Source organism: Colius striatus, chromosome 2 (assembly GCF_028858725.1).
Source record: "Colius striatus isolate bColStr4 chromosome 2, bColStr4.1.hap1, whole genome shotgun sequence".
Taxonomy (NCBI): Eukaryota; Metazoa; Chordata; class Aves; order Coliiformes; family Coliidae; genus Colius; species Colius striatus.
This window is the reverse complement of record NC_084760.1, coordinates 95,673,197-95,696,907: the sequence shown is the minus strand read 5'-3', so window position 1 is coordinate 95,696,907 and position 23,711 is coordinate 95,673,197. Positions and strand designations below refer to the sequence as shown.

At 41.7% G+C, this 23,711-nt stretch overlaps 1 protein-coding gene across 2 annotated transcripts in view; it reads left to right on the top strand.

Moving 5' to 3' along the window:
• Positions 1-226: 226 nt before the first annotated feature.
• Positions 227-23,711, top strand: part of FBXO11 (F-box protein 11) — an 81,727-nt gene continuing 58,242 nt past the window's right edge. For both annotated transcript variants that reach the window (XM_061991553.1, XM_061991552.1), the window contains exon 1: positions 227-730. In XM_061991553.1, the coding sequence (XP_061847537.1) occupies positions 622-730 (109 nt within the window). In that variant the 5' untranslated portion in view covers positions 227-621. The remainder of the gene's footprint in view (positions 731-23,711) is intronic.

Below are 23,711 nucleotides of genomic sequence, written 5' to 3'. Positions count from 1 at the left end.
CCCCCACCACCACCGCTCAGCAACACCTCATACAACCACCAACCCCACCCTCCAACCCGCCGCCCCGACCCTTATATCGTGCTCCGCCACCCCACCCCGCGCCGTGCAACTCGCCCGCCCCTCCCCACTCCGCATCCCATAGAAAACGCGCGAAGATTGGCTATGCAGCTGCGGGTAGGCTGTGTAGAAGGCGCCGATTGGTAGAACGCGGCCGACGGCGGGTGCCTCCTCACGAGTGTGTGTCTCTGGCAGTGTCAATGGCTCCTCCTGCCACGGAGCAGCGACGGGCTTGAGACAGGCAGGACCGCGGGGCTCCTTTAAGAGAGGGATTTTCGGGGGGGCCGGGGAGGGGGGCCGCGGCGCGAACGTCTCCCACAGCCAGCGCTCGGGAGAGCCAGCGGCCGGCGGCTCTTCTGCCTCTCGAGCGAGCCGGCGAGGAGGCGGCAGCGGCGGCGGGACCCGCACCTGGAGACCCCCCCCCCCCCCCCCGCCTCCTCCTTCCCTGCTGCCCGCTGCTGCGAGGCGGCCGCGCCGGGGTTCCCTCCTTTTCCCCCTCCTCGACGAGGCACCGGTTGCCGGAGGATTCCCCCCTCCCCTCCCGCCACCCACACGAGTCGGCAAATGAACTCGGTCCGAGCCGCCAACAGGAGACCCAGGCGAGTGTCCAGGCCGCGCCCGGTGCAGCAGCAGCAGGAGAGGAACAACGCCGCCGCCGCCGCCGGGGATCGGGGTAAGCCAGGCGCCACCGCGCTGAGCGGAGGCCTGCACGGGGCTCGCCGGCGGCGCTGGGCCCCGCCGCACCCGGCCGGGCACCGGCAGGAAAAGCCCAGGCTGCTTCACCCTTGGCTCCCGCTCAGGCCGCGCTTTGTTTGGCTTGGGCTCTGCCCCGACGCGGGGCCGCTGGGCCCTGCCGCCAAGCAGACGGGAGGTGGGGGCTCGGCCCCTTTCCCGACCGCGCTCCCACGCCCGCTGGGGAGGGGGGAGCCGATAGCCTCCGGCTCTTCGGGACGGAGCGCGGCGAACGCCATCCCCCCCCGTCCCCAACCCTCCCACCCCGTCCCCAGGGGCTGCGGGAAGGCGAGCCGCCTTGGCCTGGGGGAGCCGGTGCCTCCCGGCGGGGAGCGGCGGGCTGGGCCCCCGGGCCGGCGGAGGGGAGAGGTGGCGTGGGGGAAAGGGCGCGCGGGGGGCCGCGGCGGGGGGTAGGGCGCCAGTGCCAGGCAGCTTGCGCCGACCGACACCTTCCTCGCCGCTGTCGGCGAAATGGTGTCCGGGGGCGGCGGCCCAGGTCTGGCCGAGTCTCCGCGGCTCGCCGCGCCGCGCAATGTTTGCTGCGCAGTTCGGCGCCCGGGCTTCGGTTACAGTGCCCGGCGGGGGGGCGCGGGCCCGCGGCCGATCGGCCATTTATTTACCTCAGACATACTACCTCCCCCTCGCCCGCCCCCACCGCGGCACCCGGCGGCCTCGAACGGGCCGGAACCGAGCACGGGGCTCTGGCCCCTCGCGCCTCAGCACTGCCCGCGGGTCCGCCGCGGCTGTGGGGCCGGGGCCTAGTGTAAAAATGTTGACAATTTGGAGCTAATGGGGGAAAGCACCATTGTCTGAGGGGATGGGGAAGTAACGAGGTTGGGATTCCTCCCCTAACAGCTCGGAGCGGGGTCGCTAGTGCTGGGGTGTGGGGTGGGGGGGTGGTGGGGTGGGGGTGAGAGTGTAGCAGTCCTTCAGCCCTGGACAGTCGCCCGAATGATGGCTCTGGGGGGTGCGAGTGTGCGTGTGCTCTCTCTGTGCAGGGTTGGCTTTTTCTTTTTTTTTTTGAAGGCGAGATGGGGGTGGGATTGGAGGAGACATTTTGCATGTCTTATCTGGTGGATTGGATTTTAATTTTTTATGCATTGACTGTCACAACTCTGGCATGATAAAGGAGACTGATCAGTGGTGCAGTTTTAGATGTACAAATGTCTTTTTAAAATTAAAAAAAAGGCCTTCATTGTCATCTGAATGCCTTTTGTTTGAGTATCTAGGATATCACATCGAGAACAAGGTATTTTAACAACGGGAGATGAATCGTGGTAAATATTTAAGTGCGTTTTATGCAATCAAAACATTTAAAGCAAATGAAGTAAAGAAAATTTAATCTGAGGAAGTATTTTTAATTCTCAATTCCTCCCCCGGTCCCCTCCCTCCCCTTTCCTTCCCCCGCCCCCCCCCCCCCCCCCCCCCCCCCCGCACACATTGGTCGGAGCAAAGAATGTTAACCAGACCAGATTGCTGTGTATATAACCAGAGGATGTGATGTCTTATGCCCAATTATGGGTCTTGTGTAAACCTTCCAAAATCTTCAGTAATTATATAATTAAAATGACTTCTCTGGTATACTGACATTTAAAATAAAAAAAAAAAAAAAGGCAGCCACATAACGAAAAGAACTTCCTTGTCTCAATGACATGCACAGAGGATTTTCACCATCAATGTTCCATATGCAAAATATAGATTTTTTTTCAACCCCACAGTTTACTTTTTCTTTTAAATGTAACTACTAAAGGGCATCTGGAAAGGTGTGCTTATGGATTAAATACTGTGATTTTTTTTTTCAGTTTTATATTGGATTGCCAGTCTCAAACTGTTCATATGTTACTAATTTGCTAAAGATACAGGCAGAAACTTTTTCTGTTAAAATATGAGACTGCAATTTATTTATATTACTCTGACATTTTGTGGGACTTTTTTTTTTTTACATTGTTCGTTGCTGTTTCCCACTCAGTGGTGATAAAAATTTTAACAAAATCAAGTTTCATAGTTTGCTGAAATTACTGTTCCATATGGATGACTGCGTGCTTTTTCCTTGCATTTTTGAAGGTCAATTGTGATAGGTCTGACTTGCCCAAAAATATATCAACAGTGTTAAAGAATCTTTTGTTGTTAGTGTTATATCTACATTTGGGGTATCTGTGGTGCAGTTCCTATTCCTGTCTCAGAAGTTGCAAGGTCTGATCCACTGTCTCTGGAAGCTAATGCCAGGTTTACCTGTGACTTTGATGATTTTGCGCAGGGCTGTTACTGTAAAGGATGATGAATAATGCTACTAAATTATAAGCCAATATACTAGGGTTAGACTATACCACACAAGTCAGTGGTGACTTTTTTCACCTTTATTCCCAGGCAATGTAGGTCATCTTAAAAATATCTCTACAAAAGGAGCACTGTAAGTTAGTAGGAAAGGATTTCTATTAAACTCAGGTTTCAATTTGCTTTAAAAAATGTTACTGAATAGTGGGAGTGCAGCTATAATTAAATGAAAAATATATTTTGTTATTATTAATTTTCTCCATCTTACCACACTACTTAGAAGTACAGATATCATGGAACAGTGTTGATAATGTAGCACAGTTAATATTTGGAACTTCTTGTTTTATGTCGTTAAATAGATCGCTTAGTAAAACGCATACTAGGTTTTGAGCAGCTTTATTTAATGCTGCGTAAGTAGACCGTTTTGCAACTAGGTAACAGCTGTTACATTTTCACCACTGGGTAAAAATGTATTACTTCTGTTATTAACAAGTAGATCACCAAGAAAAAAATATTTTATAAAAATCCTCCATCAAAAGTTCCTCATAAGGATTTAAAAATCATACAAGGTTGTGTTTTATACTGCAGTGATTCTTAATGTATTTATGTAGTACGAATAGATCTAATGAATATGTAATCATGCTATCTATATTATACATTGATAAATCCTGTGTTCTAGTTAGTAGGGAAGGGAGATCATAAATGTTTGCAGACAAAAAAAATTTCCCCCTCACACTCACTGTGTTGAACAGACAAGATAAGATATCATCAGGATATACTTCCCAAGATGTTTTGCCTTATGTTCTGCTGTTCACATCCCCTTCCACTCTGGCTAAACTGTGCTGCTGCTGTTTTACTTTCTAACTCATGATCTCTCCTCAGTCACCAGTGGGGTTTCCAGTGGTTTATTCTGTGGGTTTGGAATCCTGCATGAAGCGTACAGAATAGATGGGTCCTTTCATTTTCTTTAGGACAATGGTCTACCCAAAAGGAAATCTGGACTGGGTGATGTCTGTGTTTAAATATTCCTGTATTTGCTTATAGTGCTTTTTTTTTCCTTGAGGGTATAAGTTTGACTATAATTTTAGGAAGAAGACAAGGTTAAACACTTTTTTTTTAATGTTGCCCAACATGCAGCTGAAACTGTCAACCTCAGAGCTACCACATAGGATCTTTTTCTTCTTATTTCTGTTCTCAAAATAATAACTACATTAATGTGTATGTGCTTCTTTATAACATCGTCATATTATTGGATATCATACTAACAAGGTTCTGAGCTTTTTGTCCAGCATTGGGTGCATTCAAGATTGGATCCTTTACACTGTTAAGCACCAAACATGTAGCACCATGGCAGCTGTGTCTGCCACAATCCTGTGTGTTCCTTTTCCATGGTGGCGGTGTCCATGTGACAGGGCAGTGAGCTGGCTCCAGAGCTGCCTGCACCAAATGCAAATTGCATTTTGCTTTTTTTTTTTTTTTTTTTTTCTCTCTCCCCCCCCCCAGGCTGATTTTTGGCACAAGTGCTGGTACAAGGAAAGGTGCCTGTGAGTATGGTAGGACTGTGGCAGCTCCAATTTAAATTGAGTTAAGCTGAGTCAATAATTTTGAAGTTGGGGCATATTTGATACATACAGCCTGTAAACCTAACTTGAAAGTTTGCTTCCCCTCTCCAGTCTATTTTCCAAAGAAAATTAGACTTTACACACATACGGTCTGTCTGTCAGTCTGCAACTTCTAAACTTGTTAGCTTGTTTCAACCAGATTTGACAAAGGGATGTGAAGTCCTTAAGTTTTGTGGAAAGTAATAGCTGGGCAGAGGAAGAAGACAATGAGGGAAAGACATTTGTAACTTATCTTTCTCTGCGCATGCCAAGAGGCAGTAACCAGCTGGTCTGTCAGCACACAAGGTAATTTAATTAGTCATTTGTCTGTATAGGGGACATGAGGGCTTGACGTACCTGGAGAAAGAGGAGGTTAGGCCATGTGAGACACAAACGTGTAGAAACTAAGCTCCAGTAGATCTCTTGCTCACAAAGCTTGAATTTTGTAATGTTGAGATAAATATCTCAGAAAAGTTAAGGAGTCTTTATTTGGCCCTATTTCAAGTGCATGTGTGTAAGCATGTGCATGGGTTTTCTTTGTTGAGTTTTTTTTTTTGTTAATATATGCATCAAAAGGCTTACATTGGTGGGTACTGGGCTGTAACAGTAACTAACTTAAATGATTCTTATTCTGAAGCAAATGCCCAGACTTGCATCAAAATAACTACGTTGGTTTCAGTTTTTGTAGGATCATTCCTTATGGCAAGAAATCAGGAAGTCAGGCATCAGTCGCTCTGACTGAAAAGAAATCTAATTCAGACATTTCCATGTTCCTTAAGAGAGTTGTAGGCTGGAAAAAGATAAACTTACGTATTAGATATGTAATCCTTGTATCTGCAATGAAAGGTTTCCAAAAGCTACCTTACAGATAAAAGTTTAGAATCTATAAACTTGGTACTTCAAGTACAACTTCTGTTTTCCAAAGCCTGATTCTGCATCATGAGTACAAAGGAGTGTCTGGGTATCTCTTTTGTCCGTCAGGTAGGACAAGTGCCTAAATTTATGCTAAAGTTTTCTATCTGATTTGGAGAGGTCAAAATATAGTATATTTGGTCTTGTTATACATGGTCACGTTCATTGCTCATAGTTCTGGTATATTTTGGTAATTCATAAGACTATTATCATGTGTTAGGATTTCCCAGAAATACAAGATCTTTTATTTAGTTTCTGTGTTAGAAAAACTTTGAGTCCAATGGTTTAAGTAAATAGGTAATGAAGTCTCCTATATTGGTATATTTGGTATCTTTCTGTTTCTGGGGAAGGGTGTGCGCTATGGCATCCTCCTGCTCTGCTGCTTCCTGGGAGCATCACAGTTGTGGAGCAAACCAAAGCCACCCAATGTGTGTCAGGCTTTTGTTGCAGGTGTGCAGGGCATTAAGCATGATAAACACTGTGTCCACTGGATATGGAGGATTTAATGTATGTACACAGAAATGGAGCACTGCGAATGCTTTGTCAGCCCAGCAGCTGCCTGAGAATGTCAGGCTTGCTGCTTGCTTTATATGGTGGTTTCCTCACCAGCATGGTAAATCTGGTGTGCCCAGCAAGTGCTGAATTTGGAATGCCTGTGCAGAGTGACTGCTGTGCGTCTGTGTTTTTTCGGCACATTAAGCACACTTACTCTGCACATGCACGGTGGTGTCACTGGCGAGGCCAGGTGGCAGCCAGTGGGGACTGCTGCTGCAGCAAGGACAACTGGTGGCCCACTCTGAGGTCTGCATCACTTCTGTAAAGGGAGTGAGTGTGCACCAGATATATTGTAACGTGGGTCACCTGCAGCAGCACTTAAACTTCCTCTTAGAGCTTGTGGCTGTAAACTGTTTGATCTGCTGGCAAAGGGAGCTGGTGTGCTTCTCTTGAGTTTTCTAAATTGTGCTGGTTAAATATAATTAGCCTTATATATTATAACACAATGTCTGAAAAGTAAATCAGAACTGTGTTGTGTGTGGACAATAAGAGCAAAGAAGATGTGACTGAACTAACAGGAACAGAGAAAATGAAAGATTTGTTCAGCTGACTTTCTTATTATCTAATCCTCTCTTATTTTCTGGTTGTTAAGTACTTGTGTTTGTTTCTTGCTTACATAGTGTTTGTCTGATCAGCCCTTGAATATGAGGGGAAGCACACTTGGTGATTTTTGTTATTGTTTATGAGATTAAATTGTACTATCGGAATGTCACCTGAGATTTTAGTCTGACTCTTTGCTTTCTCCATCATTTCATTAAGAAATGAAATTAAAACATAAAGTGAATTTACAGAATATCTATTAAAATTATTTTATAGGATATCACTACTTTTAAAAAAGACTTCGCAGTTTTTGTGAAAGAAAAGGGCAAGATCTAGGTGAAGATTCTAAAGTAAAGGAGAAATCTCATTATTTAAATTGTAGAAAGTTTAGAAAACTGTTAGAAAGTTAGAAACTGTTAGAAAGTTTAGTGAACTTTTTTGAGGTGATTAAAATCTCTGAATCTTGAATACTTTTTAAAAGATAACTTGCATAGTGGTTATTGTGGTTCTTCAATAACTACATTTTACAGGTTATTACTGCCACTGTTCTTAAAATGTTGTTCATCCATACATGGGAGCTGGGAGGACACAGATGAGAAACGAATGAACACTTTTAAAACATACAGTTCTTTAAGAAGGCTTTTAGGGACTATTTTTTATGCTGTATTCTGAGATACTTCCTTTAGTTGCATTTGGACAGGATAATTAAGTAATCTTATAGCCTGGTTGCTAGAGGAAGAGGTCATTGTATTATTCCTGCCTGTAGTCCAGTGTTCTTACTCTCTGCCTTGCCTCTGCACTTGTAACTCCCTGAGCCAGATCACCACGGAAACTAAGCCTCCAAAACACACTAAATGTAGTTACCTGCTGGTTTAGCTCTTTGAACTAGCTGCAGAGTTTGAGTGTCTATGGGTAGCGGTCATCAGGTAGCAGTTGGGAGTGAGAGGAAGGAAGTGGGAATGTCCCTCATTGTCACAGCTAACCCTCAGATCAGTTGAGCTGTCACGTGAGACTGTGCACAGTGACTGGCAATGATCCTGTCCATTTGAGAGGGTCTGTCGAAATGCTGCTGAGACTCTGTTCTATGATACGTGCTATGATACATACAATGAAACCTACTGTTCAGTGTAACAGAAACCTGCAGTTTCCACTCCATTGCCAGGTTTGTCAGGTCCCTCCTGATGTTTTAAATGTGAGAGGCATGGCTTTGTTGTAGGAGCTCAAACTGCTGCATAGTTGTTTTCTGCCTAGAAATGTTACTGAGACTTCTAGGTTTGTTTCTGATAAGCTTCTATGTTTTCTTGATTTTACTTAGTTGATTCAACAAAAGTATATAGAAATACCATTCCAATACATACCGGATGTTGCTGGTATTCCAATAACAAAATAATAGTAGTATTTATCTTCTTGTGCAACTGGTTCTGTGTTCCAAAAAACCTGATTCAACTGTATAGCTTTATCATGTGAGTGCCAGTCCAGTGTTGATAAGAATATATACAGTTTTCCATTGATTTTTCTGTCTTGCTTGACTTCATCGAGCTTGGTAGACGTTTGGATTATAGTTGTTTGTTTGATCATGGTTTTTGCGAATATTAGTGAAAACATTTAAAAAATGAATCGAACCTCTTTGGCATTACTCATAGGCTGGGAAAATACTGGGGATGAACAGCAAGAGTATATGTGGGTTACTCTAGCTGTAGTTCACCAGGATAGTCTTTCTCATGTTCTAGAGAGCTCTTTAGTTCCTAGCTCCTGAACACAGCATAGAGAAACAAGCACTCCTGGGAATGAGATTGGGAAGCAACAACTTGTTTTTTGTCTTACTGTGAATTGCCATTACAAGGCAAAATTAACATCTGTACTTGGAATTATTATACTTGTTTTAAATAATCACTGTCCAGACCAGCAGAAAGCTGAATTTGCAGTCTCCTAGTCATCATACTGTATGTACCCTTTTATACCAAGACTGGTTAGCATGAGTAGGTCACGTTACAGTAACTATTTCCTTATGGTAATCCCAGTTTGTAGTGTTTGGAAACAACCTGTTTGCCTTAAGGGCTCTGATTTGTGGGTTCTCTTCTGTTGCTTGTCAGTTTATACATCTAGAAGCAAGGGTTCAAGGGTTTAGCCTGTTTGTTTTCTGAATAGGGCTGAGTTGTAGCTCTACAGCCAGTCTAAATTTCAAGCTATCTTTGTATTTGGACAGGTTATTGTAAGATGACAGGTTACCATATGTCAGCTGATCTGTGATATCTGATTCACAGTAATTGTTCATGTGTATGCTCTTAGCCTGTGGCAAATGGAAGGTAATTTGAGTTAGCTTGACCCTCTTTCATTATGCTCTTTCAAGGCACTCCCTTCTTCACATGGATTGTTAGACCTGCTGGAGCGCCTTGGCTGAAACAATAATGCAGTTTCTGTCCCCAAGCTAATTTGGGTGTACCTATAAAACAGTAAGATGAGGACTTTGCCACAGTTTCCTGTATTGTTGCTGATGTGAGACCATACCTTGGTGAGGGAGTGAATATTACAAAGATGCTACCCTGAAAGTCAGTCAAGATATTAAAATTACTAGATGTGTTTTTCTTCAGCAGAGCTTAGGAAAGCTTTATTTAGTACATTTTAAAACACCACAAATAAGTAACTTATTTCACCTTGCCTTGTTACAGTTTCTTGTTTTTAAAGAAATGGGTTTTACTTTGAGTTCTTTCAGAAGATGCTTGGTAATTGAAATCATTCTATCACCGCAGTAATGCTTTTGGATGTTCTGATTCAAAGCCCACTGAAATCCTGGCTAGCAGAAAGATTCCTATTGACCACAATTGGCACTTGAATTTAGTCTGAAATGACATGAAAGGTAAAACAATTGATTTTTCTTTAGTGCTTAGCTCTTATTTGAAATTTGATTTTGCAACAGTAAATACATAGCTATCCAGTCTGGTTCATCAATAATTATTAAAAAGTCTAAAATACTACTCTAAATGCATATGGAAAAAGACTTCTCAGTAGTCAGATATTGCCACCCTGCCTTGCTGCCTTATTGACTTTAAGGTCCCCAAAGAGAAACTCAGAACTGCCTCTTGAACCTACTTTGTTTCCACTTCTCCCACAGATCAGGTGGATCTGCAGTACTGATCCTGTCAGCATATGACAAATAAAGTTTCCTCCCCATTTTTAATTCTTACTTGTCCAATGAGAGTTTTTTAGGAAGTATTGGATAGTAGTCACAGTTCCTAAGCTCCTTATTCTTGGGAAAGTGTCCTGGGTTTGGGTGAGATAGGGTTAATTTTCACAAGATGCTGCACTGGTACAGGTGGGCTTTTGGTGTAGCTTCCTTGGAGACATAGGAAACTGAACAGCTGTCCAGCCTGCCCAGTCTCTTGGAGAACCCTTCTGCTATGGAGTTACTGAGGGCTGAAGAACAACAGGTGCTAACTGCCTTCACAACAGTACATCAGCAGCAGTATCATACCAGCTGAGACACTCTGATTCCCATCCATGAGCTCATTCATCAAATAGAGAGCCAAGGGGTGATCAGCAGGTCTCATTCACCCTTTAACAGTCCCATATGGCCAGTGAGAAAGTCTACTGGAGAGTGGAGACTGACAGTAGACTACTGTGGCCTGAATGAAGTCACACTGCCACTGAGTGCTGCTGTGCCAGACATGCAGGAACTCCCAATATGAACTGGAGTCTTGAGGCAGCCAGATGGTACGCCACTACTGACACTGCCAACACATTCTTCTCAATTGCTTTGGCAGCGGAGTACAGGCCCTTGTTTGTGTTCACCTGGAAAGATGTCCAGTACTGCTGGAATCAACTGCTCCAGGGGTGGAAATACAAACAGAGCCCTACCATTTCCCATGGACTGATCCAGGCTGCACTGAAAAAGAGTGGGGCCCTGCAACACCTACAATATATTGATGACATTATATGGGGCTACTCAGCAGAAGAAGTTGTTGAGAAGGAAAAGAACATGGTTCAAATCCTTCTGAAGGCTGGCTTTGCCGTAAAATGAAGCAAAGTCAGAGGGCCTGCGCAGGAGATTATTAGGAATGAAACGGTAAGATGGTTGTCAGCTCATCTCAATGGATATCATCAACAAAATTACAGCCATGTCTCTGTTGACTGAAGAAAAAGAAACACAGGCTTTCTTAGGCACAGCAGATTTTTGGAGGATACATATTGGGCCTTGAAATACACTGTCTTGAGGTAGTTTATGCTAAGGATACATGATGCATCTGAGCCAGTCGTGGTAGGGTGTTTATACCACTTATTTCCTGTTAGACTCCCTTCCAACAAAGTGAGCTGTTGGGAGCCCCCTAACACTCCAGAAATACAAATGTGTTCTGTTCCTTTATGGGTGGATGGCATCAGTGTACATTGTGCACTGGTGTCCACTAGAGCTTTATACTTCTGTGGGTCTGACGTGCTAGGCCATTGGTTCCACACAGTCCAATGAACTCAGTTGTCCCTGTCTGTGTTCTGACTGGAGGCAGGGCCCCTGTAGTACTACTTATTGCATTTATCAATGACTTTTTGTGGAAATGAGCAAGAAGTCCCTTCAACAAGATCAGAAGTGAGATCAACCATTATACTGTCTTAGGAACTCACTGCTGAGGCAGCATTTTTCCATGAAGAATCTCCTTTTGTTGCTATTTTTCTCTTGTAGGTCATATGCGTATGCCTCTAAGCTCAAAGTAGATTTTCCATCCCGCTTCCTCATGTTTTCTCCATGGCTGCACAGGTAGAACCACAAGGTACCCCAGGTATGTAAGTATAGAGAATACACAAGTGTGTCTCTAGGTCTTCTCTCTTGGTCAGAGGAACATTTACTCCGAAGAGCTTGGTCACTGGCCCGTATAAGTGAGGAGTAGGATATATCTTTTTTTTAATTGCTGGACCTTCTGGGATGATTTCTGCACAGCTGAGCCACAGGACCGTAGGGAGGAACAGAGACTTCCTTCATGTTGCTTGAATTGGCCAACTACTTCATCTGCTGTTTCTCCCTTGCCTTCCTTCCAGGACATGACTGCCAATGAGTTGGCATAAGATGGTGCTGCACTTTGTAGGAACTTCTGCTACATTGGGGGGTGTGCACTGGACTTTATCTGTGAGTAACTGCACATTATCTGGATCATTATAAACCACCACCAACATGGCTAATTCCGTCAGGTACTGGATACCTCTCTTCATAGTAGTCCACTTGCCTGGATGACATGTAATATCTTCCTTGAAGGTGTAACTTTCCTTCACGCCTGTCAGAAATCACCTCCAAAGGCTGAGGACTTGTGTCTCCAATTGCTGTGTTGATGCCTTATTCCCTAGACAGGGATCCTGGCAGCTTGGCTTTCCTGCCCCCAAGTTCCAGGCTACTGGCCCCATTATCCCAGCATCAGAGCAGCCAGGTGACAATGTGTTTCCCTGAATGACGGCTGAAATCCTTTAGCGTATCTCTCAGCTTGCTCAGGGATACGGATTGGGTGGTAACTGTCTTGTTCATGACTTCTGCCTTGTATTCCTCTTCGTGATGGCCCTGCTTCTTCATCCAGTTCCTCCTCCCCCTTTGTTTGTTTCTTCCCTTACTAAATGAGCTGACTTTCACATTCAGTATTTCTTTTCCTGTATAGAGGCAACTGATACTGGTACAGGTTTGTTCTCTGATTCAGCTGCAGTGCCTGTTTGGTGGGGTTTGAGTAGCCACAGTGCCTGTCAGTCTGTTTTCCTTCCCCTTCTCTCCAACCTGAGGGTGTTTAGCAGTGTTTGGTAGATACTGGCCAGGGCGCAGGACACTGTGGTGAATTGTACCTCTTTGGAATAGCCGCAACATACCCTATCACTGTTGTAGTTGTCCAGGGCTGAAATTCCAAACCACTGGAGGTGATAATTTCTCTAGATCTAACAGTCATTGAAGATCAGTTATTCAAAATAAACCTGAGTTTACTCTGGAATGTTGTGTCCAGTTCTGGGACCCTCAGTTTAAGGACAGGGAGCTGCTGGAGAAAGTTCAGCACAGGGTCACAAATATAATGGAGTGGAACCACCTCCCTTATGATAAAAGGCTGAGGGAGGTAGAGCTCTTTAGCTTATCTTGGAGAAGAGGAAACTGAGGGGTGACCTCACTAATGTTTACAAATATGTAAAGAGTGAGTGTCAGGAGGGTGGAGCCAGGCTGTTCTCAGTGATGTGCAGTGATAGGACAAGGGGCAATGGGTACAAGCTGGAACATCAGAGGTTCCAAAGAAATGCATGGAAGAATTTCTTCACTGTGAGGATGAGGGAGCACTGGAACAGGCTCCTAGATGGGTTGTTGAGTCTCCTTCTCCAGAGACATTCAAAACCCACCTGGATGAGTTCCTATATGACCTAGTCTAGTTGGTCCTGCCCTGGCAGGGGAGTTGGACTACACAATCTTTTGAAATCCCTTCCAACCTTTAAGATTTTGTAGTTCTGTGAATTTCACTTGCTCCATTTTGACCTGTATTGACTGCTACTGCCCAAGCTTAGACCATTGATAGGGACAGAACATAGCTGAGCTTCATCCTTTTGACTTTGGAAGTTGCAAGACTGAAGGTCTAGGATGGTTGCAGTATATGAAAATGAGAATTGGGTTTTCAGTCACAGGAAAACAAACTATTTTATTCAGATCCATTTTGACCTTTCGCTCTGGCTCCATTTTTAACTCTCTGCAAAGTCAAATTGTAATTAAGCCTCTAATGCATATGCTTCAGATCATTGTTGAGGGAACCTTCTTCAACACTGTGCTAGCTGAGCATTTGTGGGAAGGCCGAAGATAAATACTTTGGGCTATTGTTGCTGCCTGGGTGATGCTGCTGTCTAGAAGAAGAATGGATATGACTATGATAATGGGTAATGTCTGAATGACTTCAGATGGCCTTTCATAATGAGCGTAGACCCTTTCATATCTTGCCAAATTTTGTAGCAGCAGCTGCTTATTGATCAGCAACTTATGATCAATAATATGCTGATACACTTGACAGTATAAGTATGGATGCTTACCATTGTCAAATTTTACCTTAATTTAAAAGGTTTAAGTAGCTGAAAAAGGCATACCTGAGTAGGTTCGGTGGATGTCTAATGAAACTCTGTTCTGAAGGTAATTATGGTGGATGTAGATATGCTGGATCTCCCATTTTGTATAAGTAACTTTTGAGCATCTGAGCTTGTGAACGTTAGAAGTATTAACAGAAATAATGTTTTCTGACAGCTCCGTCTTGTCTAAACCTATTATTTAAATGCCAGGGAAGAATAAGAGGTGAAATTATTCTGATTTTCAGTTACAGACAAAGTGGCCTTAGTATGTAATTTTAAAGGAAATATTGGTCATGCTAATATTGAAATGAGCACTTTGTCTTCTGGAGCTTCTTGCTTTGATATAGCTATTAGCTATAGTTTCCATTATTGGGCTGAAAATAAAGTGAATTGAAAGGAAGTGTTAACTTATTTGTAAAAATGTGAATGTGTATGGGAAAAATAATGGAAAATTAATTTAAAACACAGTTTTATTTTAATTTTTCAGTATTGGTATTATGTGGTAGAACAGTTTAAGATAAGTTTTCACATTAATTTTGTGATTTTTGTTTTTTTCTTTTTTTTTCCCCAGCCTAAGTTTTTCTGAATAATTTTTTCAAGTAAGTAAGTGTGCAGTCCACTGTGGGTAGCTTTTGTGTTGATAATACCACAGAAGTGAAACATAGGTCATGTAAGGAAAATCATGGGTTTTAGCTTCTCTGTTTGAAAGACCTGCCATCCACTGATGCTGTAAGAGGGGGTTCATTACTGTGTTGTTGAGTAAATACCAACAGACTAACGGCATGGTTTGTTTCATTTATTTCAGTCATCTTAATGACCGAGATCACAAAGAATGCTATGAGTTGCCCATATGTTTTCTTTTGTGTAAGATATAGAAATGTTATACAATTGTGCACTTAGTGGGTTTGTGTGGCCAGGTTTTGGTAGTGGGGGGCTGCAGGATTGTCTTCCTTAAAAAAAGAATCTGCTAGAAGCTTCCTCTGTATCTGACAGAGCCAGTGCCAGTTGGCTCTGAGATGGACCTGCTGCTGGCCAAGGCCAAATCAATTAGCGATGGAGGTAATGCTTCTGTGTTTAACATATTTGAGAAGAGGAAGAAGTTGCTGTGAAAATGCTGAACTACAGCAGAAGAAAGGAGTGAGATTTTGAGAAAAACATCTCCGTAGACACCAAGGTCAGTGGAAAAGAAAAGGGAGGAGGTGTCCAGGCACTGGAGCAGAGATTCCCCTGCTAGAGTGGTGAAGGAGGCTGTCCCCGTTGTAGCCCATGGTGGTCCATGGTGGAGCAGAGATCCACTTGCAGCCTAGTGAGGACCCTATGCTAGAGTGAGTGGATAGCTGAAGGAGACTGTGACCCTGTGGGAGGCTGTGTTGGATCAGGCTTCTGGCAGGACCTGCGAACCTGTGGAGAGAGGAGCACATGCTGGATTTGGTTTCTGGCAGGACCCCATGGACAACCCTCACTGGAGCAGTTAATTCCTGAAGGACTGTTTTACCTGTGAATGAGACCCATGTTGGAGCAGTTTGTGAAGAACTATGGGAAAGACTAACATTGGAGAAATTAATGGAGGACTGTGTCCCGTGGGGGAGACCCCACACTGTAGCAGTGGGAAGTGTGAGGAGACCTCCCACTGAGTGGAAGCAGTGGCAAAGTCCATCTGTAATGAACTGACCATAACCCTCATCACTCATCCGCCTGCACTCCTCAGAGGGAGGAGGCAGAAACTTGCGCAGAAGGGAGGGGTAGGGGGACATGTTTTAAGATTCAGTTTTATTTCTCATTTCCCTGCTCTGTTTTGATTGTTCATTAAGAAACCATTTCTCTACAAGTTAAATTTATTTTGCCCATGATGGTAATTGCTGAGTGATCTCCCTATCCTTATCTGGACTCACAAACCTCTCATTCTATTTCTCTCCCTTGTCTAGTTTAGGAGAGGGAGTGATAGAGTGGCTTTGGTGGCACCCAGCCAGGGTTAAACTACCACAGTGTGGAATCTAGAACAATAGCTGAAACATGGAACATGCCAAAATTATACGAAGTTAGGCACAGCTATTTGCAGACTAAATATGTTTTGAGTGCCACCCCAGTGTTTCTTCCTTAGCAGCAAGTTTAGACGTCCAGCATTTGTCCGACCTACCACTATTAGCAAAACCTAAAGAAGTGATCTGTTTTAGTATCTTTGATGTCTTGATGCAGATCTAGTCACTAAAATAGATATATGTGTATTGTGTATTCACCATTCACTGATTTTTTTATTAATATTTGTATGTAGGGTCCAGTTGGCAGAAATGTTATATTTTTTTTGTAATACATTTTGTGTACATTATGGTGGCTTGAACTGGGTTAAAATTTCTCTTGTAAGATTTTTGGGATATATGTTTTGTCTTTCCTGAAAATTCTTTAGTACTGAAGAAGTGTCTGAATCTGTTACAGGAAGTGAATTTTAATTCTTCTAGTTCATGAAAACATTAGATCAGATAGATCAGAACAGCAAAATTTGAGAACCTAGTGTCCACAAATCCTTCTTGTGTCGGTTTTGTAGTTTGGTTAAAAAACCTTAACCTGCTCCTTTGTAATTAATATAAGTAAATGATAGATTTCCTCCTGAGGCATGCCTCTTCCTCCCCTCCATCAGATATTTATTGCATATCTGGAGGCAAAATTCTTAAATATCCCTTTTTCCAAACCTATCTGGCGAGGTTTTCTCACCTAGATAAAATTTTTGTTAGCAAGAGTCTACATGAGAGGCATAATAATCTTAGGGATTTAAATTAAATAAGAAATTACTTTATTTAGCAACTTTTTTCTTTTAAGAATAGACTTATGTTTATGTATGCATACACTTTTTTTCTTTAAAGCAAGAGGAGCAATTCAGTGATTCTTTCAGTACTTCTAGTGACTGTAATGCAGCGGGTAGAGTGAGGCTAAGGAGCAATTTTTAGTCCAGAAGATTCCTATCTTACAGATCTCCCCACAGAAATCTCTGGTTTTGTGCGCTCTGAGAGTTTATTTTGGAAAGATCTCATCGAACATTCAGAGACGTAAAAAAGATCCTAACCAGTGCTCTCAACTTCAATCCTTCCATTCTGCCTGAAAGTCTTTTGTTGGGATTGAAGTAAATGTGGGGAAATGTCTCTTATTCCACCATTTCTTACAGTGATTTTAGTGATGGCCTAGAGTAATTTCAGGTACTGATAAGAATTCCCTTTTTTTCACTAATTTATTTGTTTTGCAGTACTCTTGTGTCTTGTAGGCTTTCAGTCATGTCTGTAGCTGTCCTCATTGCACACCTGGGATGTAGTGAAGTACCATTCAATGTTCTGACTCATCAGTGGGAAATTAAAGCATAAAAAAATGATGTAACTTGCCCAAAATCACCAAGGAAGTTTGTAGGCATGGTTTCACTGTTGATTTAAGCAGGGAAATTGCAAATGGTCACTAAAGGGGATTTTCTCTGTGGTACTTTGCTTCTTCCTCCCTTTGTTGGTTCCAGTGATAGTGCAGTCACTGGTCATGTGTGAGGAAGCTGGTGAAAAAAGGTCTGTACTCTCCATTATGGTAATATTATACTTGTAAATTGATGTAATGTTGTCATGCAACCACATCTGTGGCAAAGCGCAGAATCCAACATGATGCTCTTGGGTTCCAGTGGTTGGTTATCTAACTTTGAAGTGTACAGTGTCTCTTGGTACAATATCTGTCTCCTTTCTGGACTTATTTTAATGTTCAGCTTGTCCCAGGATAGAAACTGGGTGGTTGAACTGAGAGTTTGTTGCTCTCCGTTGTCACTTGTATGCTCGAAGCTGATCCTCATTCAAGGCAAGGTTCACTGAATGGCTCAAAATATGGTTGCAGTGGTGCTTTAATCTTTCAGGGCAGCATATTAAGGTAAATGGGAATTGCAATTTGCTGGCTTAATTATGCTAGGCTGAAAACTTGAGCCACTCTTGCATTGCCACGTGGGCTGCATGGCCATCTGTCATTGGAGCAACAACTTGTATTCTAAGGGGCAGCTGGCAGGGTTGAGGCTTGCTTCAGCTGGCAGACTTCTGTTGTAATTTGCCACTGCGTGTCAGTCAGCGCTCTTATTTGTGGGTAAGGAAGAGAGTAGGAATTGCCTTAATTGTTTGTGTAATTAACTTTAAAAATCCCAAGAGGAACGGTGGGTATTTCTGTGAGAATAAATTACATTCATGTAACTTACATTTTGTGTCCTTACAGACTCTTTCTTGCAGTTTTGAGATAAAGCAATAACATGACAGTTGTGAAACCATAGGTGTGCCTGTGGGTGCACTGAACCATATATACGGCAGAAGAAAATGGCACATTCTTACTAAAATACTGTGTTATATTGTGAAAGCACAAATACTGAGGAAAATAGGTTGAGAGACAACCTACAGAAAGGATAATGCAGAAGATTTATACATTTAGATTTTGCACTAGTTCTTTAGAAGCTTTGTCTTTCAGGCTCCCAAGTAAGGACCTGCGAATTCTTAATGGTATTGGATCACATTGCTGTGAGCAGAAATAAAAATCACCAAAAACATAATTTTATCTGAGGAAGACAGTATGTGTTTATGAAAGGAATTGTTGGGAAAATCAGTTGTTGGAGAAAACACAGCAGTTGGCAGTCAAACAATGTACAGTTTTTAATTTGATATGCTGTGAATATTTTTATCAGAAGAGAGGGTACAGTTCCCTCTGGTTGATTGAAGCACTTCTGTTGTCCTTTTTCAAGACAATGAGTGAATGGATAGTTTACTGTTTTCAGTAAGCCTCGGGGAGCACAGGATAGCATTTTACATTGGCTCTTGCAAAGTCTTAACTGCTGTTACTTGTTCATCCCACATGGCCAGCCGTACGCTTGAGGTAGAGGTTAAGAAACAGAATAATGTGAAGTAATAATGAATTCTTAGTCCTCAAAGATAATCTGGAATGGTACAAATGGTATTGTGGTCTAACTTAGACCAGAACCTTTATAAAGGTAATGATAACTGGCATGTCTGCTTCTCCCCCCATTTCTAGCACATCCAGTAGATGGAAGATCGTTCAAGGGAATTTGTGCAACGTGGATTTGTTGGCTTTGTGCTTAAGAGACACTGGTTTGGTCTCAGAATATGTGTCAGTGTTGATTGTCTTTGCAATGTTTTGAAATAGTTGGTAGGGCCTCCAGACTGTTAAGGTTGGAGTCTTACAAACATTCAGTAGGACATGGCTGAAGCATCTCCCTATTGCTACATGTAGCTCAAACAACAGGCTGGAATTGAAAATTTCTGTCGAACCATCCTCCTACATTTTGTCATTTGCTAGGTGAAAGCAAATTTTTTATATGAAACATTTAAATTTTTTTTGGCTTTCAGACACAGTGGAAGCATTTGTCTTTAATAATTGCTTCAGATTTCCAGGAAATCATATTCAGTTCTCTGTACTTTCCAGTATGAAAAATAGAGTTGATTTAAAATATAATGAATTGAAATAAAAACTTACAATTGTAACCAGTACCAGAAAAGGTACTGAGGAACTATTGTGCTTGTTTGTACTGGCAAAATGAAGTTCAGTGGCACTTCCAAAATTACTTTCATTGTAATTATTTCTGTTAAGGGATTTGTCTGATACTGTCTGTATTTCGAGATATTCAGAACCATGACTTAGTTACCTTGATTTTGGTCTTCTCTCTGGCACCATGCTTCTGAATAGATTTATGTTAGCAATCATGCTGTCTTGCTTGTTGCTGTCCCATTGCAGGTCATAGAGGCTGTGGAGTCCTGGCATTACTATTTTTTTAAAATGTCTTTTTAACTTATGTTTTAATACATATTGGTCTCCTATCTCCAATGTCATTTGTAGTGATGAGTAGGGAGAATTTGGTGTCAGTATGACTGACTTTTTCCTCTCGTTCTTTTGATATCAAGTCTCTTCTTTGTTGGAAATTCAGTACTCTCTTATATTGACAGTGAGGAATTACTTTAGAGTAACATTTGACTTTATAGAAGTTGAAAATTCAGTTTGAACTACTCTTTACTCAAGATGGCTGCAGCTTTGTATTTGTTCTCTAAGGGCCCCAAACAGATCTTTTTTGGCACTTACGTCGTTGGCAGTTTTGTTGCTGTATTGGTTCTAGTTTTCCCTTTGTATGGTTTTCTTCCATCCTTGACACTGTCATAGCTGAAGGTTTGCAGATCTTCAGCCATAATCCATTACTTTTAACAAAAAGAAAACTTCTTTCCCATTTGTTTTCTAAAGAACACAGAAGATTTTTTTTTTAAAACATTTTTTTCTCTTGCCTAAAACATCTAAGCTGAAGTAGCCAAACTGGTTTTTGATTTTTTTTTGATGTGACTTAATAGAATCATAGAATGGTAGGCGTTGGAAGGGACCTTTAGAGATCATCTAGTCCAAACCCCCCTGCAGAAGCAGGTTCACCTAGATCAGGTCGCATTGGAACACGTCCAGGCGTGTCTTGAAGACCTCCAAGGAAGGAGACTCTACTACCCCTCTGGGCAGCCTGTTCCACTGCTCCATTACTCTCACGGTGAAATAGTTTTTTCTTATATTTAAGTGGAACTATTTGTGTTCCAGCTTCATCCCATTACCCCTTGTCCTGTTACTATCTACTATAGATAAGTGGGATGTCCCAACCTCCTGACACCCACCCTTATTTATAAGTGTTAATAAGATCACCCTTCAATCTCCTCTTCTCCAGACTAAACAGCCCCAGTTCCCGCAGCCTTTCCTCGTATGAAAAATGTTCAATACCCCTGATCATCCTGGTGGCCCTGTGCTGGACTCTCTCCAGCAGTTCCCTGTCCCTCTTGAGCTGAGGAGCCCAGAACTGGACACAGTACTCTAGATGAGGATGCATCCCAGAATGCCATTGGCCTTCTCGGCAACGAGGGCACATTACTGGGCTCATATTTAGTTTATTTTACTTTTTAAGTTTAAGAGTGCTAGTTCTCCAGTGTGAAACGTGATTAACAAATTTTTCAAAACCTGCTACATTATCTCTCAGCTCTTCACTATGTTTGCAGAAATGCTGACATTTTCTGACTAATAGATGGCACCACATGTAGTGTAAATGGTTCTCACCCTTGGAATATTGAAGAGTTTGCTGCAATGATAGTTTTACTATTCTACCTAACTACTGCTCTTAAAGTCTTGTTAGCATAATACTGTTTCATGTACACTTAATTATATGTATTCAACAGTTTACTGCCTGGCAGTAAATCTAGTCTGAGCTCTAAATATGACTTTTATTCTCCCAATCTAGGTTGTTACAAATGTTTAATGTTGGTTTTTTTTTTTCATTCTGATAACTGCATTTGACTAGTGCACTTCATCCAGAAAGTATTATTGCTCTATGCTTTACTTAATACCAGATGGTAGCCTTGATATATGAGAATTGCATCTCTATATGTTTAATTAAAGCAATAGGTGTATATTACTTAAAGAAGCTGTCAGCCTCTTTTCTGTAAGCAAGGCCTAGAGTTGCTTGTGGATTGTTTCTCATACATGATGTCTGTGTATGTACTTTTTCTTGTGAGATAGCATGAACTGCTGTGTAGCCCATATCTCAATTAAGGTGTCAGTATGACATATAGCTATTACCTACTACAGGCAGAGTGCTTGCTTTGTGGGTAGGAAGGTCGGTGATGGGAAGAAGGGATGAGTAGCGGTTTCTTCAGTTGAAACTACAGAGAGCTTACTAAAAACCAGGAATTTATACATTTGTTTTCAGTGATTCCATCACCTGTTCTGGGAAGTGAGAGTTGGAGAGTGTACTGAACAAAAAGTGATACTGTTTTTTTTCTTCCTTACAGAACTGTATTTTTAATTCCCATAGATCTAGAGGTGCAATACAACTATTAAACTCTAAATGGTTACTCTTTGTTTTTTGGGGTTTCTTGTTTCTTTTTTTTGCCATTTCCAACTTCATATATGTGGTCTCACTTGCTCCTTAACAGGAGAGAAAATGTCACAGCATTAATGACGGATTCCTTTGACTGTTGGGTTGCTTGCATAGTTGGTGTCCCTCCTGTTTCGTATTCCCCCTCATAATTTTGTATTTGGGTTTTTTGCCTTTATTGTTATTTTTAGTGTACCCTATGTGAATACTCAGATGATAAAAAGTAGGTGGATGAGGATGTTTGAAAACTCAAAACTTAAATACTCTGTGCAGGTAAGGCAGATGACTTTTCTGCTGAAAGACTTAAAATTTCTATCCTCAGCAGAGTCCACAGAGACTAGTCAGTAACTGCAAGGAGGGAGAAGTTTATAGTTTTGCAATTAAGGGGGTGGTAGGAGTAGAGGAGAATCAAGTGCAGGTATGTGTCCTGACTCAGGACTGGTATTTTTTTCCTGCAACCTCTGTTAGTCCATAAAACTGAATGACCAAATGTAGGAATCTCAACTTCAATTGGAGAAGTCTGCTTTGTGGTCAAAAGGTGGGGGGAACTCAATGACTGGGTGCATCGTAGTGGGGAACATAGATGCAAACACAATTTGACAAAGATAAAAAGTCAGAGAAGATCTTAGCAGTGTTTTATAGTGCTGTTACTGACGAGTGGGTGAAGGCTAAATGTATCAAGTTTCCATGGGAAGGAACAGAAGAGAGAAAATCTTAGAAATGAGTGAAAGTATTCTGGAGGGTGTTTATTTCTTTGCCTAAATGGTTATAAAAACAAGTCGTGTTTAAAGACCTAGCATATACTGGAGAATTGTGCTGTGAAGGTTTTGTCCTCTTATTTGTGCTTTATGCCTTAGACTGTCTGCAATATTTGGGAACCAGCCACTGCTGGTGTGGTTAGTCGCTTTGTGTACAGATTTGGAATCCTCCCTTGCTGCCTTCTGTGGCTTTTTCCACGAGTGAAATTTGTAGTCCAAAACAAGGAAACCTCAAATTTTACAGAGAAGCTTTGCATTACCTAATCTTATCTGTATTCATATTTACTGGTACGCTATTTAAAGATCAGACAGAAAGTTATTTCAGATTTCGAAAACAAAAGGTAGGTTACTTCTCAAAGTTTTCTGCAGGGTATGTGAGGAGAAGGTAAGGAAAAGATGAATAAAATGTAGAAGAGGTGAAATGGTGGTGGAATTTGTTCATGTTATGAAAAATGAAGTCTTCCGGAAAGGGATTTATGGTTCTTGGTAAATTAATACTAGCTATCCTTCCTTAATAGAGGTAGTAGTTCCAAGAAGAAATACTTGTTCCTACCAATATAGTGGTTTTTGAAGTTGTGAACAGAAATCAACAGAAATCAACCCCAGAAAGCTAACCCAGGTGGTGTATTTATAGCATCTGAATATAGGATGAATATTGATATGTATGCAGGAAAAGGGTAAAGATTGCTGTAGAAAACTTATGGATTAACTTCAGAATGGTGAGACATGATGTATGCTGAAAGTTAATATTTTCAAGAATTATTCTTAAAATCTGTATTCTGTGTAAAGTAGTAATAAAAACTATGAGTGAACAAATTACTTTGGCATTAAAAATATTAAATGTTTAGTTGTTCAAGCTATACAATATGAACAACTTGTTTTTTAAATTAGCCATAGTTGGAGAATAAACATTTCAAGAATTCAATCTGATCTAATTTTTTAGAATACATCTTAAGAATTTTTTGTGCTGAGTTGAGCATGAGTATATAAAGATGGCTAATAATCTATGCACTCAACCGAAGTACAGGGGGAAACATGACAAAGCTCAATGCACTTGTAAAATATTCTTGATATTCTTGTTAGAACACTTTGAATATCCAAATTTTCCTAGTAGAAAAAACAAACAACAAACAGAAATCTAAGGACTTTGTTCTGGATAGAGTATAATTAATAGTTTACAAGTATTGTATATTACAGTTCAGTGGAGGAAAACATCTACCTATTTAGTAGGCTGCCTTTAACCATATTTGTGACCCATGTGGCATACTTTGAGTGCACAACTTGTATTTTACTTGCTAAAAATGACTTGAATGCTTGTGATTTAAG